Source organism: Bidens hawaiensis, unplaced genomic scaffold (assembly GCF_021521415.1).
Source record: "Bidens hawaiensis isolate Kalapana, Puna unplaced genomic scaffold, B.hawaiensis_p1.1 tig00018028_1, whole genome shotgun sequence".
Classification (NCBI taxonomy): domain Eukaryota; kingdom Viridiplantae; phylum Streptophyta; class Magnoliopsida; order Asterales; family Asteraceae; genus Bidens; species Bidens hawaiensis.
The window spans coordinates 147,480-167,874 of record NW_027492719.1 but is presented as its reverse complement, the minus strand read 5'-3'; the positions used below and the strand labels follow the sequence as shown (position 1 = coordinate 167,874).

The following is a 20,395-nucleotide window of genomic DNA, read 5'->3' as shown; positions in this document are numbered from 1 at the left end:
CTGCGTGTTGCGACGCGGGGAGCGTTTGTCTATAGGTAGTTATTATTTAAAAGCGGTTTCAACAATCGTAGACAATGGAGTAATACGTTTGTAGTTGTTGATAAATAGTGAAATTAGTGAGAAATAGAAATGTTGGTTTTTAATATATGTGTAATTTCTTACAAATTTAATATTAACTTTGATTCTTAAATAAATTGATAACAATTAGTTTTCATTTTCAAAAGAATAATATGTAGTTTTAATAAAATGGAGCATTCTTAGAATACATATATTTTATTCAAGACATTTTCGTTTCTTTACACGCATGTTATTATTTAATTAAATTATATTTAAAACACAAATTTTAGTTATAGTATTCTTGAAATATTAAACTAGATATGTTACACATATCATTCGTTACTTAATAAACCAAATCGATACCAATCAAGTTCAGATAGTGTTCCTACCAAAACATGCGAGTTTAAAGGAGCTATTAATTAAAACATACATGCTATAAAGCAAAAATTATATTAATAATAACATATAAAAAAGTTGGCATGTGTGTGCCTTTTCCTTTACTGTGTGCGCCAATTTCTTTTGGGCCTCTATTGTTGACTCTACCACATTAGAAGGTGGTAGAGTCAACAATAGAGGCCCGGTGGTAGATTCAACAATAGAGGCCCAAAATGAAAAGAAATTGGCGCACACAATAAAGGAAAAAGCACACACATGCCAACTTTTTTATATGTTCAAATAGGTCTTGACAATAAAGGAAAAGGCACACACATGCCAACTTTTTTATATGTTATTATTAATATAATTTTTGGTTTATAGCATGAAAGATCTTTTATCCCTAGGACCAACTTCTCAATGAAAGATCTCTTTTAGGCATAAGAAAGAACCATAAAGTAGAGCTTCCGGGGTCCTTCTGGAAATGTTAAACAAAAGTTTTTCCCTTGCATGTGATCACTTTTACTTTTTTGCTATTTTGTAATCTTCATGGTATAATACCTTATAGCTTTACAGTTATAAGTCATCTTCTCATTATTTTAGGTCTTTCATTTTCAATTTTTATTCGCATTACTATAGTGAGATTTCATAGAAACAGACTTCGGTTTTTAAACTCTTTATTAGCCGCAGGGGTCCCGCTATTATTAGCACATTTTTTGGTACTCATTGAGCTAATTTCTTGTTGTTTTCGTGCATTAAGCTTAGGAATACGTTTATTTGCTAATATGATGGTCAGTCATAGTATAGTAAAGATTTTAACTAGGTTCGCTTGGACTATGCTATGTATGAATGATATTTTGTATTTTATAGATCTTATTCCTTTATTTGTAGTTTAATCGGTCTGGAAATAGCTATACTATAAGATTATGTTTTTATAGTCTTAATCTGTATTTACTTGAATGATGCTATAAATCTCCATTAAAGTTGCTATTTATTTATTTATAATATTGAACAAAAGCGAGGAGGCGAAGCCGTTTTATCGAATTGGCAAAAAGATTCCAAGTACATATGATCAAATTATGTCTTGTCTTTGCCGAAGCGCTTATCCTTTTATGCAATTAAGAATTACATTTAACTTTCTCGATTCCAAGGAAACTTTTTCTTTTGGAACTGACGTAACAAACTACGCGATCCCCGCAATGGAGTCAACATAAATTCGATCCGAATAAAGAAAATAAAAGGCAGTTTCATTATGGTAGTATACCAGCAAACTGTTCTGAGCATATAGATCCGTAAATGGATTTGTATGTATATATAGCCACTTTAGTAGTGTTTGTTGTTTCTTGAAATTATCTGTTTTTAGGAACATAGTCAACCAGAATTTCTTATGTTCGTAAGTCTTCATCCACCGATGCAGATAATGCTGCAATTTTCCATTCTCATATGAGGCTAGAAAGTTTATTGGCAGCATACGAAGTGATTCATCATCCTCAAACATTAGCCGATTGTTAGTTAGGGACGGTTTATAAATCAGCTGAAAATTACTACAAACGGAATGAAAAGTGGATGTTTGTAATATAGGTGTCTAGTGTGCTTGAATTCAAAGAAGTTTTATGAACTTGTAGTTTTTTTTTTCTTTTTATACATGGAACTTATTTAGCTTTTTGATTGAAAAAAAGTGTCTCGTATAATATATCAAGTACGTTATACCAAATAATTTTATGATAATTTATTATCATTTGTTGTTTTCTTTTTGAAGAAACGTGGATCGGCTCACTGGTAGACGATCAACTTTCCTCGGGTATGAGTATGCTATTTCACCGATGGTTCTCCGGAGTATGAATTCTTCCACCTACAAAACGAGCAGCACCGTGAACTTACCCCTCAGAAAGGGACAGAGGGGTCCTCTTTGGGGTAACACTCCGGTGTGAGAATAAGAGATTGTAGGAGAAGATAATAATAATCTGAGAGTGAGTAAGGAATTGGAATGTATTTTCTTGCTTACCTCCCCTTGTGGAGGTGGTGTGGTATTTATAGTGTTAGGGTTTCCAATGATTGGGCTCAGATCCCATTAGGGCCTTTTTGGCCTTCTCCTATTGCTTTGCGCCACGTGTCCTTAGGACACCTGGTGCTTTTTCATTGATTATTCTCTGACCCAGGTATTTCACCTGACCCATGTGCAATCACGTGGTAGCACATGGGTTTTGCTGAGTTGTCCACCTTTCATTGGCAGCTGTCAACATCAGCATATTCTTATTCCATAAAGGATACCTTCTGGAAGGTTGTCTGACGAGCACAATCAAGGTTGTCCTTATCCTGATTTGGATAAGGACGAGGTTGATTATGTGCACGTGTGATATGCGCCTATCCTGAGGATGCGCGATGTCTTCTCTTTATTCTCACGCGCAGATGTTTCATGCGCAAGCATATGTAATATGCGCCACGCGCAGATGTGATATGCGTGAGCATATATGATGCGTGAGCATGTGATATGCGCCACGCGCAGATGTGATATGCGTGAGCATATATGGTGCGTGAGCATGTGATACGCGTGAGCATATGTGATGCGTGAGCATATGTGATAGCGTGAGCATATGTGATGCGTGAGCATATGTGATATGCGCCATGCGCATAGGTTTTGGCTTTGTGCCTTCATGATATCTTGATTTCAAGCCTCTTGTCTATATCTTGTGGGTTGACCCGCCCCGCTCGATGTTAAGGCGGGTACATACCTCTTCAAGCCCCCCCAGTCTAATGTGTGTCTTGTCTCGCGCGAGCGAGGTAAGATAGATATTAGACTTAATAGTTCTCTTTTAATAGGATTTGTCTTTTCCTTTTTTATTTCTCATCGTTGCGCGAAATTCTACCCTTTTGGTTGAAATGAATCGTCCATGTACGTGGTTGGTTGGTGCTGACATGCGTCAGAGATGGAGACATATGTCAGACTTTTCGTGTGCTCGAGGTGCTACAGTTGCCTTTCCTGTCCCCTCACACAGTGTCAGGAACACGTGTCGCGCTCGTGTTGGCCTGCACCTGCGAGTGGGGGCGCGTGAACTCTGATCAGTACCTGTTTCGTTCCCTTTTATGTCCCCTCACACAGTGTCAGGAACACGTGTCGCGCTCGCGTTGGCCTGCACCTGCGAGTGGGGGCGCGTGAACTCTGATCAGTACCTGTTTCTCTCTCTCCTGGGCCTATAAAAGCAAGCCTTTTGAGTTGTTATTCTTCATCTTCATTGTTATTTCAGAGCTTTTTCTTTCCTTCCATTTTTATTCCGATTAAGAGCCTGTCTTTTGCTTCCAGATTTCCGTTCTTGAAGTAACCTCTGTTTGATTCACAGTTGTATGTCTGATAACCCAGACGCCACAATCTCCCCCAGCAAACGCCGTGTAAAATCATTAGTCATGTCCACTTTGAAGAAGACCGGCAAGGGAAAACGGGCTGCCGAGGCCTCGTCGGAGGAGGTGGGGAAGGGCAAGACAGTGAAGAGGTGGGATGAGATTCCCTGCAAATTGAGACAGTCTGATTTCGACAGTCTCATCGCCTCTCAGGGTTTTCTCCCTGAGTACGGCTGTCTGCTCCCGGCGGCCGGGCAAACGGCGGCAGATCCGCCCACCGGCTATATCTCCTTATACTGCCATTTTTTCACTCACTGCAACCTTCGTCTCCCGATGACAAGGTTTATGGGTGCGCTGCTTCAATTCATGGGATTCACATATCCCAAGTCCATCCTTTTGGACTTGTGCGCATGACTCATTTTGAGTTCATGTGCAAAGCTCAGCGCGAGGAGCCCACCCCTCGGCGCTTTCAATATTTTTATAAGCCAAAAATCCAAGATTCTTGGTTCTCGTTCATTCCTCGCAGTCAGAAGGTCAAGTGCTGCACTGTTTCCTTCAAAAGCCTTCATGACTGGTCTGAGAAATTTTTTTATATTAAGGCTGGTGTGGTTCCCATCCGCATGACCATGCGCGCAATCACTTCTGCGCCCGCGGATGAGAATGTTCTTAAAAACCCAACTGGCGCATGGGTTAATAAGTTGACTGCTGAACCATCCCCCGCCAAGAATATTTGCGAGGAGGCGCTGGCGGGGGTTGGTATGAGCAGGAGATGGACCGACAGCGCGACTGAGCCTGTTATCCAAGTTGATGGCTTATGTGAGTTATTAGCTCATTGCATTATTTCTGCGCGAATATAATTCGTTTTGCTGATATCATTTGTCTTGTTTTATGCAGTAAGCAAGGAGTACGTCCATGCCGCCTATGATGAGCATATGGAGGGTGGCTCTGTCGCGCTGGGCGCTGGGGAAGTTGGTTTCCCCGATCGCTTCGATGATATGTTCATCCCTGTTGATTTGGGATTTTGCTTTGACAGCGATGCGCCTGGTAGGCCTTTGTACTTATGCTTATGCCTTTAGAATACCAAATTTGGTTAACATTTCTGTTGCACGTATTGTAGATGCGCTCGAGAACTATGAGCTGGAGCTCGCGGAAGAAGAGGTGGAGGAAGCTGAGGTGCCACAACTCAAGCGTAAAGCTAAAGGGAAAACTGGCGCAGGGGCCAGTAAAAAACAGAAGAAAAATGATGCCCCTGTTGCTCAGGATCCTCCTACTCAAGCGAAGGGACTTAAGAAAACCAAGGGGTTTACCTCCAAGTTTTCCTTGTCTTCTTTGCCTCAAGGTGTGGGCAGTCCTCCTGTCCACACGAGATATGGTGCCGCCACCTCCTCTCTTCGCGCGGCGGAAAAGGGAAGCGGCGCTGCGCCTGCTGTTTCCTCTTCTCCAACAGGTATACTTTGTTTATACTTTATGGTTTTATGAGCGTGATTCCGATAGAGTTATTAATGAATCTTAGCTCACTCAAATGTTTGTAGAGCCGGTGACCTTGGTGGATCAACCTCAGGCGCAACAAGGTACCGAGGCTGCGCCGAAGGTTGCTTTGAAGTCCCCTGTTTTACCCTCGAAAAAGGGGAAAATGGACTTCATGGCGATGTTTAACTCGCGAACGGCGGTGCGCCAAGGTATATATTGCGCTTTTATTTTCTGACTTTTTTCTTTTAGATCAAGTCATGAATCATTTCTCTTTGTTGGTTTTTTCATAGGAATTATAGCTGGCACACAAGCTGCTGGCGCCGGCGCCAGCGCCGTTGGTTCTGCTCTTGCTCCTGCAAGCACTGAATCTCCCCTCATTGGGATTACTAAGGAGCAGGAGACTGTTTTACGCGCTGATCTAGCGGCGTCGAGACCTCCCTCACCTCCTCCTGCGCGCAGCCCTCATCGCGAGACTGGTTTTGATTTTTCCAAGTCGCAGGAGAAAAGACCTGTTACAGAGGATGATGAGAAGGTCAATTTTGAAGACTCCGTTGGTGGCCGCGCAAGCCCTGTAGCGCCACGAGATTTCGTGGCGCAGCCTTCTCGTGGGGCTGGCGCTGACTTTTCTGCTTGCTCTCTGCAGGTATAAGTTCGTTTTGCTCTGCTGCGCGGACTTCCATATTAGTGTTTAGATGACTAGGACGTTGCTTTGTGTTTGCAGGAAGCCGATCACATATACCGCCCGAGATGGAATATTACTGAGGATAGCTCATTTCAGTCCATGGGTGTGTGTGAAGACTTCTGGGCTCACTCTGTGCCTCCAGCTGAAAGGAGGTTTCAGGAGGACCGCGCTCGCGTGGACTTGCTCAATGACCATCTTTTTGCTGGGTCTGCGTTCTTTGCTGCCTCCAAAGAGCTTCGCTATGATTATGTAAAGGTGCGTGATGCTCTTGCGGAGGCCAAGCAAGAGGCTAAGGTGTCTGCTTGGAATCTTTCTGACGCTCGAGAGAGAGCTAAGAAACTCCAAGCAGAACTCAGCGAGAACCGAGCAAGTGCCAACGCTGCCTTCGTGAAGCGCGGGCATGAGCTGCAGGCTGCGCGGGAGAAGCTGCGGCCAAGTACGCGCGGCGAGTGCACGATTTGGAGCTAGATGCAGAGGCGCGTGATCAAACTCTTGTGCAGGCTATCACTGACAAATCTTTATTAGAGAGTGAGGTTGCGCGCCTGAAGAAAGAGCTTGAGGCCGCGCGGGCAGAGAAGGATGAAGCCCTGACGGCAGCGTCTGGCCGAGAAGAGCTCGATGCTGCGCGAGCGGAAAGGAATGAGGCCTTGGCGGCAGCAGCGTCCGACAGAGAAGAGCTAAAACAGACCAAGGAAACTGTTGAGTTGTTAAACTCTCAGATTCCTGCTCTTGAGACGTCTGTTTCTTCCCTCGCACAGGATCGCCAATGGCTAGTCTCACAGGGTATGACTCGTTGCGCTTTTGCGATGAAATACTCAGACGAGTTTCAGACCCTTGTGATGGATTGCAACGCTGCCTCGCGCTTGGTGGGTCGAGCTGAAGGGTTTAAGGATGGCTGTGAATATAGCATGCTGAAGAAGAACCCATCCGACTACCCTTATCAGCTCGACGTCGTCTGCGCTGACATGGCCGAGGTGGGGGAGAAGTATTTGAATACTCCCATTCCCATCCTTGAGCAGGTATTTTAACCTTAATGAGTTTACCTTGACTTATTTTCCTAGTCTTTTTGTACTCATACTTTTCCTTATGATTTGCAGATAGCCTCGCTTGCTGATCAGCCCGATCTCGGCGCTCTAAAGAAATTACTTGACGAGTGTGAAGGGGCTGGTGGCGGCGATGATGGCGCGGGCAATGCTGCCTCTGCTAGCGGCTCTGGCGTGGCCAAAGGACCCGCTCCTGACACTATTGTGATAGAAGACGACTCCATTCAAGACGAACAGCTTGACTATGGCAAGTTTGGAGATGACGAGGAGCGGGCTGCGCCAGATGCTGAGGGAGGTAATGATGAGGGCGATGAAGAGGCTGACGTTGATATAGAGACTTGAGAAGCCCTTCATGTTTTTTTTAATTTGTAGTTTGTATCTCATCATTTTGTAAATTTGTAAATTTCTATGTTTTGGAATGAAATTTTGTTTTTCCCTTATTCGCATCTTGCGCATTCCCCATTCATCTCTTTATATTGCATGTTTGCTTGTTGAATATAAGATATGCTTGCACGTTGAGATTTGAACAAGGTTGTAAGGAAATTATTTTACTTAATCCTTGTCATATTTTAAGTGATTTTGCAATATCCTGACTATGCTGACACGTGCCTTGGCGTTTCATTATTCATCTTTTGCGCGACGTTATCGCGCATTTATTATAGGGAATTATGAGTTTTTTTTAGCCTTTACGTGTCAGTATGTGTTACTCTGATATCCATTACAATTCCATGCGCGATCTCGACCTGAGACCTTAACAACTATGTTTTGGCATATGCTTTGCCTTAGTTGTGCTTAGGTATTTTTATGGTCTAGCTGCGCAGCATGTAGGATGGATGTTGTGAGTAATTTGAGCTAAGGCTCGTATTATTGGGCTAAGGCCCTGAGCTAAGGCTCATATTATTGGGCTAAGGCCCTAACGTTTTAGAGTTAAAACTCGTTAACGCGTTTGAGCTTGAAGCTCGCGCATGTATGTTTTACTTCGTTTTATTTTTAGTTTTGATGTCAATACAATGTTGTCATATTGCTCAAAATTAATAAAGGGAAGTGTGAAACATGTATGCGAAAGGTAATAGAACACACATTAAGAGAAAATAACGCTTATCATTATTCATAATGGCTTAAAAAGCCTTGATTACAAACTTGACAATTTTTACATGAAACATTTTCTAAGCTGTGCTGCGTTCCATGCGCGCGGGATCTTCTTTCCATTCAAATCTTTTAAAGTGTATGCGTCTTTTCCCAATTCTTCCGAGACTTGATAAGGTCCCTCCCAGTTGGGGGACATTTTTCCCGGAGGTATTGCGCGGCTAGCTTCATTGTTCCGAAGGACAAAATCGTTCTTCTTGAAGAGGCATTCTTTCACGCGTTGATTGTAATATTTTTCTAGTTTTTTCTTGTATTTGGCTTCACTGATGATAGCCGCCTCTCTGCGCCCTTCAAGTAAGTTGAGATCCAACCTCCTTTCGCGCTCGTTATCAATCTTACTCATCATGAGCACTCTATGGGATGGGCATCCAATTTCTGCTGGAATCATAGCCTCCATTCCATAGGTTAGGCTGAACGGGGATTCGCCATTGCTGGTTTTGCTTAATGTCCTGTGCGCCCACAGGACATTAGGTAGCTCCTCGACCCATGAATGGGATTCTCCCTCCAACCTTTTCTTCAGCCCATTCAGCAAGCTTTGGTTCGCGCGCTCCACTTGGCCATTCCCCTGAGGGTGGTATACTGAAGTGAAGAATTGGTTGATGCGCAATTCCTTGAGCCAACTGGATATCTTCCTGTCGGTGAATTGTTTGCCATTGTCGCTCACAATTTCCATGGGCAGGCCAAAACGGCATATGATTGGCTCCAAATAAATTGCTTCATCGCCTCGGCTGTGATTTTTGCTAGTGGCTTGGCTTCAACCCATTTTGTGAAATAGTCTACTGCCACTACCAAAAATTTTACTCGCCCTTGCGCTTGCGGTAGGGGACCCACAATATCGATTACCCATTTGTGGAAAGGCCATGCGGAGGTCACCGGAATCAAGTTGTTCTTTGGCCGCATGGTGTTTGACGCATAGCTCTGACACGCTTTGCATTTTTGGATCTCTTTTAACGCGTCCAAGTACATGCCTGGCCAATAGTAACCTGCGCTCATTGCCTTGGCAACCACCATGCGCGGGCCAGCATGTATTCCACAGATTCCTTCGTGTATCTCTCTGATCACATAGCTTGCTTCCTCAGCATCTTGGCATTTCATGAGCGGTCCAAGATAAGAGCGTCGATATAACGTACCATCAAGCAGTTCGTAGTTCTGCGACTTGTGTCTTATCTTCCTCGCCTGTGCGCGATCGTCCGGTATCTTTCCCTCCTTCAAGAATTCCATTAATGGAGTTATCCATGATGAAGGTGTTGTATGAATTACAAGGACAGACTTCGCTCCCACCGACGGGTTGCTCATTACTTCCACCCTGACATCTTTGCCAAAGTGATCGAAGCTGGTTGATGCCATCTTACTCAGCGCGTCGCCAGACTTGTTTTCACTGCGCGGAATATGTATGATTCTGAAGAAGTCAAATTGCTCGATGAGTTGTCTCGCCTGCTCTAGATACAGAGGCATGGTGTTCTCCTTGGCATCATAAAGGCCATTGACCTGTGCTGCTACCAAGTATGAATCAACATGGGCCTCTAGCTTTTTAACTCCGAACTTGTGCGCGATGCGCAGACCAGCCAGCAGGGCTTCATACTCAGCTTCATTGTTGGTGCTCTTGAAATCCAACCTGATTGCGTAAGTATACTCATGACTTTCTGGATCCACCAGCTTGAGGCCTGCGCCGGACCCTTCATTGTTTGAAGCTCCATCAGTGAATAATCTCCAAACATTTTTTTTCATTATTGGCTTGCGGAGGGTCTACCTCGCGCTGAGCCTCTTCAATTTTTCCTTCAGGGATTTCTGCGATGAAATCAACTAAGACTTGTCCCTTTATTGCTGGACGGGGCTTATAGGCGATCGTGTGCTCTCCTAATTCCATCGCCCATTTTGTCAGCCTTCCTGAGAGCGCGGGACGCCGCAAGACTTGCTGGATGTTGTAACCAGTCAGAACTTCAATAGGATGACCATTGAAATATCTATGAAGCTTGCGCGACGCGTGTGTTAGTGACAAAACTAACTTTTCCATGATGGAGTAGCGCGTCTCAGGATCTGTCAGCACCCGACTCACATAATAGAGTGGTGTTTGGATTCCCTTGCGATCCACCAACAACACTGCGCCGATGGCGCGCTCTCCTACTGACAGGTACAATGTTAGAGTTTCGCTAGGAAGTGGAGCTGTGAGCGCAGGCAGATTTATCAGACATTCTTTTATCTCACTGAAAGCTTGCTCGGCCTCAGGCGTCCACTTGAATTGGCTTTTCTTTAGGCAATTTCTCAATGTGTTAACAAATGGGGTAGATTTGCTTGCATGGTTCGCTAGGAACCTGTTAATTGATACCAATCTACCATTCAACTTTTGAACTTCCTTCATGGTGGATGGTGAGGGCATGTCAAGGATAGCCTCCACCTTCTCTGGGTTCACATTGAAACCATCCTTGGTGACCATTACACCTAGAAATTTCCCTTCTTCTACGCCGAATGTGCATTTGCTCGGGTTGAGCTTCATGTTTACTTCCTTTAGGCGCCAAAGGGTTTCTTCGATGTCTTTGAGCATTTGTTTTTCCTCCCTGCTTTTAATCACCAAATCATCCACGTAGACTTCTAGGTTTCTTCCAATTTGCTCGTTGAAAACCGCATCCATGAGTCTTTGGTAGGTGGCTCCTGCATTCTTCAAACCAAAGGGCATTTTTGTGTAACAAAAAACACCCTTGTCAGTTCTGAAGGCAGTCTTGTCCTCGTCTTGTGGTGCCATTTGAATTTGGTGATAGCCCTTGTAGGCGTCCAGGAAACATTTGAGCTTAAATGGCGCCACAGAGTCCACTTTCGCGTCAATGTTTGGGAGGGGGTAACAATCTTTTGGACATGCTTTGTTGAGTTCCTTGAAATCAATGCACATCCTCCATGACCGTTGCTCTTCTTTACCATCACAGGATTGGCTACCCATGTTTGGTATCGTATTGGGCGGATGATATTTGCGCGCAGTAGATCTTCTACTTGCTCATTCATGGCCTTTGCATTCTCATCCCCCATGACTCTCTTCTTTTGAGCAATTGGCTCTACAGACTTGAAGGTGTTGAGAGAATGTTGCGCCAGGTCTCGCGGAACTCCAGTCATATCAAAATGTTGCCACGCGAAGACCGACATATACGTTGTGAGCAATCTTTTCATTCTCAACCTTGTGTCGTCTGATATCGTAGCTCCAATTGTGATTGTTTGCTCTGGGAATTTTGGGTTGAGAATCCATTCCTCTGGCGCGTTGTTTGCCATTGGAAGTTTCATTCTCCCTTCCCTCGGTATACTTGTCGCTGCGCACAAATGATCTCGGTACACAAATGTTACACCTGTTGGTGTTGGGAACCCCAGCGCGCCGTGCGCTGGTGATGGTATGGCGTTGAATTGAGCAATCGTTCCTCTACCCAAGATCATATTGTGGCATGATGTGGTGGGCAAGACCAAGAAGTTGACAATTTCGGCGCGCTTGTGTTTCTCATCCCCCATGGTTAGTTCAAATTGTATCTGACCTAGGGGGTGAATGATTTCATTTGAAACACCCGAGATTGGTGCATTCACAATTTTGAGCCTTGCTTGGTCTGCTGGATCCAACTTTCTGAAACATTGCTCATACATGATGTCTGATTCACTGCCAGTGTCCACCAGGACTTTTGACACTTCATAATGAGCAATGTGTGTAGTGATGACTAGAGGACTGCTGATAGACGGGCCTCCCCTGATTCTTGAGAAGATTACTTGTTGCTCGCGCCAATCTCCTTGGACTTGCGCGCTTCTCTTTCTCGATCTTTGCCCTTGCCTTCCTCCCTCGGCTACACAGATTCTTTTGAACTTTTTGCTGGCTGAGGCTCCATCTGGTTGTTCATTCTCTGGTCTTGGGTTTTTCACCAGGTGAGCCAACTTGCTTGATTTCACATCTCTTTCAATCGCATCCTTCAAATGGTGGCATGCATCGGTGTTGTGCCCTGTGGACTTGTGAAACTCACAATACTTGCCACTGTTTGATGGTCCCTTGTGGAGTAATGGCTTGGGGCTTTTAAACTGGACATTCTCTGTGCTTAACACTTGTGAAGGCATTTTAGTGAGGGGAGTCCATATTCTTAGTAGAGGTCTGTTAGGCTCTCTACCGCCTTCCCTCTTGTCACTTTCTCCGCGATTACGAATGTCTTTTTGAGGCTGGGGTGAGCTTGGTTGCGCCTGCTTTTCTGCGGGAGAAAAACTGGTTTGTTGCAACCTGGACCATACGGAGTTCTGTTTTCCCCTCCTTTCATTGTTGCGCGGTGCTTCTATTTGATGCCCTCTATCTCTTGCTCTATCTTGGGCAATTTGTTTTTCATTTCGCGCGAAGACTCGCGATGCTTCCATTAGCTTGGCCCAAGTGGTTGGCATGCCATCTCTGCTCACGAGAGCTCTGCGGAGTTGATCACTGCGCGCACCTTGTATAAAGGCCACGCGCAAGAGTTGTTCAGTGATACCTCCAATTGCCAGAGATTCCTAATTGAAACGGGTTATATAGTCTTCAATGGTTTCATCATTCCTGCGCACGCAGTGCATGATGTCATCGGGGTCACGCGTGTGTCTGCGCTGCTGTACGAAGTGAGCCTGGAACTTCTCCAATAGCTCTTCGAACCCATCGATTTGTCCAGTCGGCAAGCTTTCGAACCAGACACGCGCTGCGCCCGTGAGGCAGCGAGCAAGCATGTGACACCATGTTGGCATCGTCCAGCTTTCTAGGTTTCCAGTGTTGTAAAAACCTTGTAGGAAATCGTCTGGATCAGTTGTGCCGTCGTATTTGCCCAAACCACTTGGCATCTTGGTTTTGTGCTGAATGGGAGTCTTCGCGATGCGCTCAGTGAATTTTGAATGCTTCACCAAGATGGCTGGCCTGTATGGTGTGGTTACGTCCACTTGCCCTCTCACTGGTGGGTTGTACGGTGCGTACAGATCCATATCGGCTTTGGCCCCAGGCGCTATGTTCATGTGCGCGCGGAGCTGTGAGCCTCCTGCATGAGTATCTCGCGTCTTCTTCATGCTGTGCACTTCTTCATCACTAAAATTAGCGTGTTCAGTGTGAACAGAGTGACCATCTTCCGGCGCGCGCGCCCTTTTTGTTGTTCCTTGAATGGTTTGCTTATCAAACGCGAGCCTTTGTGTTAAGTCGGCTAACTTTTTGTGTTTGACCAGCTCATTGTATTTGTCCATTAAACGTCGTTGTTCGTTTATGAGCCATTCTTTAGGGTCATTGGTTTCAACTTCTGGACCCATTGGTCCTTTTTGTTTCGCGCCAGTCAGATTTTGGAACGTGAGATCGTCTGGAGGAGTTTCAGTCTGGCTATGAGGAGTTGTGATGAAGGGATGGTTACTGGTGGTGCGCGCAGAATCACGCGGCACCCTCAGAAACTGCTGTCCCTCATTAACATCCTCAAGCTCAATATCCTCCAGAACTTGATCACTGTTTCGAACACCAGAAACCATGGTGAAGTTTTTCAGAGAGAACTGATGAGATGGTGATTTTGTTGCCGTTGTAACAGGTGATGGCGCCAATGAAGAAACGTGGATCGGCTCACTGGTAGACGATCAACTTTCCTCGGGTATGAGTATGCTATTTCACCGATGGTTCTCCGGAGTATGAATTCTTCCACCTACAAAACGAGCAGCACCGTGAACTTACCCCTCAGAAAGGGACAGAGGGGTCCTCTTTGGGGTAACCCTCCGGTGTGAGAATAAGAGATTATAGGAGAAGATAATAATAATCTGAGAGTGAGTAAGGAATTGGAATGTATTTTCTTGCTTACCTCCCCTTGTGGAGGTGGTGTGGTATTTATAGTGTTAGGGTTTCCAATGATTGGGCTCAGATCCCATTAGGGCCTTTTTGGCCTTCTCCTATTGCTTTGCGCCACGTGTCCTTAGGACACCTGGTGCTTTTTCATTGATTATTCTCTGACCCAGGTATTTCACCTGACCCATGTGCAATCACGTGGTAGCACATGGGTTTTGCTGAGTTGTCCACCTTTCATTGGCAGCTGTCAACATCAGCATATTCTTATTCCTTAAAGGATACCTTCTGGAAGGTTGTCTGACGAGCACAATCAAGGTTGTCCTTATCCTGATTTGGATAAGGACGAGGTTGATTATGTGCATGTGTGATATGCGCCTATCCTGAGGATGCGCGATGTCTTCTCTTTATTCTCACGCGCAGATGTTTCATGCGCAAGCATATGTAATATGCGCCACGCGCAGATGCGCCACGCGCAGATGTGATATGCGTGAGCATATATGATTCGTGAGCATGTGATATGCGCCACGCGCAGATGCGCCACGCGCAGATGTGATATGCGTGAGCATATATGGTGCGTGAGCATGTGATACGCGTGAGCATATGTGATGCGTGAGCATATGTGATAGCGTGAGCATATGTGATATGCGCCATGCGCATAGGTTTTGGCTTTGTGCCTTCATGATATCTTGATTTCAAGCCTCTTGTCTATATCTTGTGGGTTGACCCGCCCCGCTCGATGTTAAGGCGGGTACATACCTCTTCAAGCCCCCCCAGTCTAATGTGTGTCTTGTCTCGCGCGAGCGAGGTAAGATAGATATTAGACTTAATAGTTCTCTTTTAATATGATTTCTCTTTATCCTGAGGATGCGCAAGGTCTTCTCTTTATTCTCACGCGCAGATGTTTCATGCGCAGATGTGATATGCGCAAGCATATGTAATATGCGCCACGCGCAGATGCGCCACGCGCAGATGTGATATGCGTGAGCATATATGATGCGTGAGCATGTGATATGCGCCACGCGCAGATGTGATATGCGTGAGCATATATGGTGCGTGAGCATGTGATACGCGTGAGCATATGTGATGCGTGAGCATATGTGATATGCGTGAGCATATGTGATATGCGCCATGCGCATAGTTTTTGGCTTTGTGCCTTCATGATATCTTGATTTCAAGCCTCTTGTCTATATCTTGTGGGTTGACCCGCCCCGCTCGATGTTAAGGCGGGTACATACCTCTTCACTTTTAGCGACCTATTTTTCATCCGCGAAACAAAAATATCATAGTCTAAGTTAATCCCTCTAAAATTTCACGTCGAAACAAGCCTGATTGTCTAAGTTGACTTTATGAGACTTCTAAATATCCACAAAAATCAGTATAAAAGCAAGCATCAACACCTCTCCTTCATCACACCTCACCCTCACTTATTTCAAAACAACATCTTTGGCAGCTTCCATGGATTTTCTCTCAAATCCAATACTCATATCATCAGTATTTATACCTTTACTTCTTGTCCTTTACAGTTATATCTCCAACCAATTATTACCACAACAACATGGGAAGAAGTATCATCCTATTGGTGCAACCGTGTTTCATCTTTTCATCAACTTCAACAAGATGCATCATTACATGTCTGATCTCGCTGAAAAATACAAAACTTACAGAATACTTAGCCCTATTCAGGGTGAGGTTTACACAACCGATCCCGTGAACGTGGAGTATATCCTCAAGACCAATTTCAAAAACTATGGCAAGGTAATTAATTAAGCTATTTATTTATCTTGTTAACTTTTTGAGCAAACTGTGCACAAATATATACTGTAGGGAAAGCATACCCACAGCGTCGCATCCGATCTACTTGGAGACGGAATATTCACTGTAGACGGGGACCAATGGCGTGAACAAAGGAAGGTTTCGAGCCAAGAGTTCTCTACAAAAATCCTGAGAGATTTTAGCAGTGTAATATTCAGAAACAACACAGTAAAACTCGGGAAGATATTGTCACAAGCAGCAGATAGCAACCAAATAATTGATATAAACGTAATGTAGCTAGTGACTTAATTTGGTATTAAATAATTAGCGTGACACATATCATTCTTTATGTGTATATATACATACATGACTTGTTCATGAAAGCGACGACGGATTCAATATACAAAGTCGGTTTTGGAATCGATCTTGACAACTTGAGTGGTCAAAATGAAGAAGGCGTTAGGTTTAGCCGTGCATTCGATATCGCAAACAACTTAACATATAAAAGATTTGTTGATGTAACATGGAAGATCAAGAGGTTTTTAAATATTGGATTTGAAGCAGAGTTGAGGAAAAATATGAAAATTGTTGATGAGTTTGTTTATAAGGTGATAGAAGTCAAGCTTGAGCAAATGAAGAAGTCAAAGGATGATTGTTTGGTAAGCTTTTATCGTACTTTCCCCTGATATATATAGTTTGACTCGTTGGGTCAAAAAGACTGAACTAACTTCATAATCGATGTTAAGGATTAATTCTTGAAACACATGCATGATGCATGACATACAATTTGGATATAGAACAAACGTTGGTGTGAAATTTATTACGTCCTTATTATTCTAAATGCAGAAAGAAATCATGTGTTTGACCAAACGCTAACTAAGTTTTAAATGTTTTAAAAAAAATATGTCCGTGTACGTCTACATTTTGATTTTTATTTTATTTATAAAACACGACTATATTTTGGTTTTCTACATTTTCTAAAAATTTAATGAATAAAAATTAAGTATTTAAATATATTAAAAAGTTAAGTTTTAATTAAATATAAGTTTATAATTCTATTTATAAAACACACCTTAAAATTAATGACTACAAATTAAGTATTTAAACATTTTAAGATGTTAAATTTTAATAATTATATATAAGTTTTTAAAGCCTTTAAAAAATTGTTTTTAAATATTTTGTTTTTTAGAAGTTTTAGTAATTAAAGATAAAATATTTTTTTTGATTTTTAGCTTTAAACTTTTTAAAACTTTTGGGCAGGACGTTCCATATTATTGCACAGATGCAGCATAAGCTAGAAACACGTCATCTTTTTTGGTGACGACAATTTTTTTTTAATAAATTAAAAGTCAATGGCCATTTTCGCGAAACACGATACCAGCAATTAATCGCTGGTTAGGTGATTATATTTTTATTAATTCAATCATTGGTTTATGGAACTTGCAGCTGCTTAAAAAAGAAGACATCCTATCACGGTTTATTCAGTTTAATGATAGAGATCCAAAGTACTTGCGCGATATAATACTAAACTTTATGCCTGCGGGTAAAGATCCTATAGCGATCAGCATGTCTTGGTTCATTTACTTGCTTTGCAAACATCCTAAAGTTCAAGATAAGGTTGCAAAGGAAATCATAGAAGCAACAAACATGAACCAAGAGATCACAGATGTTGCCGATTTTGCTGCCCGTGTGAGTGACAGTGCACTTGACAAGATGCAATATCTTCATGCTGCTTTGACCGAAACTATTAGACTATATCCTGCTTTGCCAGTGGTATGCATGCATTCGATTCGTGTTTGAATAGTACCTTTCATATATTTTATTTTCTAATTAATTTCTAAGGGAAATTGGAAACTATTAAGAGTTAGCATTATTTCATTCACTTATTTATTAGAGCAGCTAATATAGTTATAGCAGTTAGCAAAGGGCATTTCGCCCGACGGTATATTCTGTTTTAAGGTTTTGTGTGACATTTTTCATGGTATTTAAGCTGTATTGTTTGATCCAATTATAGTGGCTGATAATTCAGCAATATATAATGGTTTTAATTAGCCTTTCACCCAAATAAATTTAATTATTTCAATAATCTTAATTTGTAATTGAGTTTTTATAATTGTAATTATTTCAATAATATCCTAACTACTTGCTTATTTTGTAGCTACTCTTTGCATATTCCTTTTGCAGCCAACTGAATTTCCATTCTACTTGGCTTGCAAGTTGACTGTTCTTTCTAACCAAATGTTAACCCAAGTTTAAAACTAAATTCTATGTTTACCGGCTGTAAAAACCGAACTGCAATGACATGAATCAACTAACACAAAGAATATTAATTGGTGTAAATTTAGAAGTACGTTAGGGTTTAAGTTTGGCTTTCAAAAAAAACTAAGAAAGCAAAACAGCATTATTACACTATTAAAGCAACATCTAAACTTGTTTTATGTATATCAACAATTAATTCCCTAACAAAGTAACAATATTGAGATCATACAAATGATGTAGGATCCAAAGGTATCCTTTTCAGATGATGTTCTACCAGATGGTTGTCATGTGAATAAAGGGGATGTGGTAGCTTATTTGCCATATGCTATGGGAAGGATGAAGTTTATATGGGGTGATGATGCACTTGAATTCAAACCAGAACGGTGGTTTGATCAAGATGGTTACTTTCGTTCGGAGAGCCCCTTCAAGTTTACAGCTTTCCAGGTTATTATAATATAATGAGTATTTAAAAAAATTAATTGTAATTTTGTTGGTCATGGGTTTTCAAACTATATCTTTTACTAGTTATATATTAATTATATATTGTACTAATCAGCCCTTATACTTTTCTTGTTCATACACAGGCCGGACCACGAACTTGTTTGGGTCGAGATTTTGCATATCGGCAACTGAAGATAATCTCTTCAGTTTTGTTAGGTTACTTTGTGTTCAAGTTGGGTGATGAAAACAAAGTCCTAAGTTACAGAACCTCAATTAATATTCACGTTGATGGTCCACTGCAAGTTTATGTGTCCCGCAGATCTTTCCAAAATCCTTGAAGTTGCGCTACGTACCTTTGTGTTGTCGAATGTGTGTTCAGCAGAACATACGTAGCATATGCTAGCATCGAACATTTTCATTAATATAAAAATATGTAATGGAAGCTATAAGTTATATGAATAATAAATGTTGTTTGATATTACATAGCTTCAATGTTCTGTGTATCGAGAAATGAATGATATTCATATTGCATAGTGCCCTGAGTGAAGTTTATGCATCATAAATTAGTTTAGCGAATATAATATATATTTAATTTTTGCAGTTGTCACAGATCAAGACATTTGAATAGAAAAATATAGGGTTGAAAAAAGGACGAGCAGAATGGTTAATTTGGTTATGTATAAATGAATTGAAATTGATTAAATTTACATAATGAAAATGTGGAATTTTTTTCTTTATTTAATGCATAACAATCAATCAAATGACCGTTGTCAATGTTCAAATTTCATCACCTAGCCCCAAGTTCCACAACCCACATGCCCAACCCGCATTCGCTACTCACTTTAGGCAGGGAAGTATGCTAGATACTCAACGAACTCATGTGGGACCCGCCCACCCTCAGTTGCAACTAAAGGGTTTTCATTAAGGATATGACAAGCTAGATGGGTGTTTATTCAGCTTAATTACTTCACCTTTTGCCATTGATCTAAGAATTTGACTACAAAGTATGAAAATACTTCTCATTCTCATGGCCCACCTTGTCATTGCTGAAACCAAAGTGCGTTGTTGATACTGATTTGGGTTCTTCGAATAGTGGTTACCCTGACTTTTCAAAATGTTAGCACTAAATGTTATTTCGTAAACAAAAAATAATAATAATAATAATAATAATAATAATAATAGTGGAAAATAAATTACGGTGTTTTTAGTCATCCAAACTTGATGCGAAATCATTTAAACGTTCATTGTTTTGATTAAATCAAACTTAAAACTATTATTGGCGGAAGAAGATGTAACATTTCTGAGATCCTTTTTTGCCTAATCCAGAGGTCGCATTGAACGCATTTGAGGAACTACCATCAGAAACCAATGAAACGGCCAGTGGTTACAGATTTCCACTCATAGCAGCAAGACGGGCAGTTGCGTCTCTTAAATGGGGCAGACTCCCTATTTCCCGCAAGAAGTAGGTGTAGTGATGCTGGAGCTGTTTTGGCTGATCCCGTGGTCGAACTTAACTCAAGTCCCGAATCGATAATCAAACACCAAGTAAACGAATAACTCTCGTTTATATTAATCAGAAAATATAACTCTAAAAACTTATTACAAACCTCAAACCCTAACTCGGTTTGACTCTTGATTAACCCTAACTCGGTTGCATCAACTTCTCTTATTCTAATGTCTAACTATAACTCGGCTTATATAGACTAACCAAACTTGCTAGTCAAGACATTACCAAATATAATAAAACCCTAATTTTTTCTTGGGCTGGGCTTTACACTTGGGCCAAACAACAATTGTGCCAACAATCACCCCCTCAATTGTTGTATCCGACTCGCCCAACTCACCCCCAAATTTCCTACACGAAATTGGCGGATCTTCAACTTCACGCTTGTCATCATTCTGTTGATTCTCCCTAGGCTTTTCTTGATCTCTTGCAATGTTCTTTGGGCTCCACTTAGCTTGGAGTAACACTTGCTTCGTTTGATCATTACTCGTCTTCCCTTGGGCTTGAATCACTTTCTTGACCATGCGTTTAGTTTCTTGAACACTCTCCTTTGGACT

At 42.2% G+C, this 20,395-nt stretch overlaps 1 protein-coding gene across 1 annotated transcript; it reads left to right on the top strand.

The window, feature by feature from the left end:
- Nucleotides 1-15,331: 15,331 nt before the first annotated feature.
- LOC143555233 (cytochrome P450 704C1-like) lies at nucleotides 15,332-18,716 on the top strand. The gene is made up of 6 exons (XM_077044820.1): nucleotides 15,332-15,637; nucleotides 15,707-15,916; nucleotides 15,997-16,293; nucleotides 17,081-17,407; nucleotides 18,134-18,337; nucleotides 18,478-18,716. Exons 1-6 carry the CDS (start codon nucleotides 15,338-15,340, stop codon nucleotides 18,670-18,672), a joined length of 1,533 nt encoding a protein of 510 aa, XP_076900935.1. The 5' UTR covers nucleotides 15,332-15,337; the 3' UTR covers nucleotides 18,673-18,716.
- The last annotated feature ends 1,679 nt before the right edge of the window (nucleotides 18,717-20,395 follow it).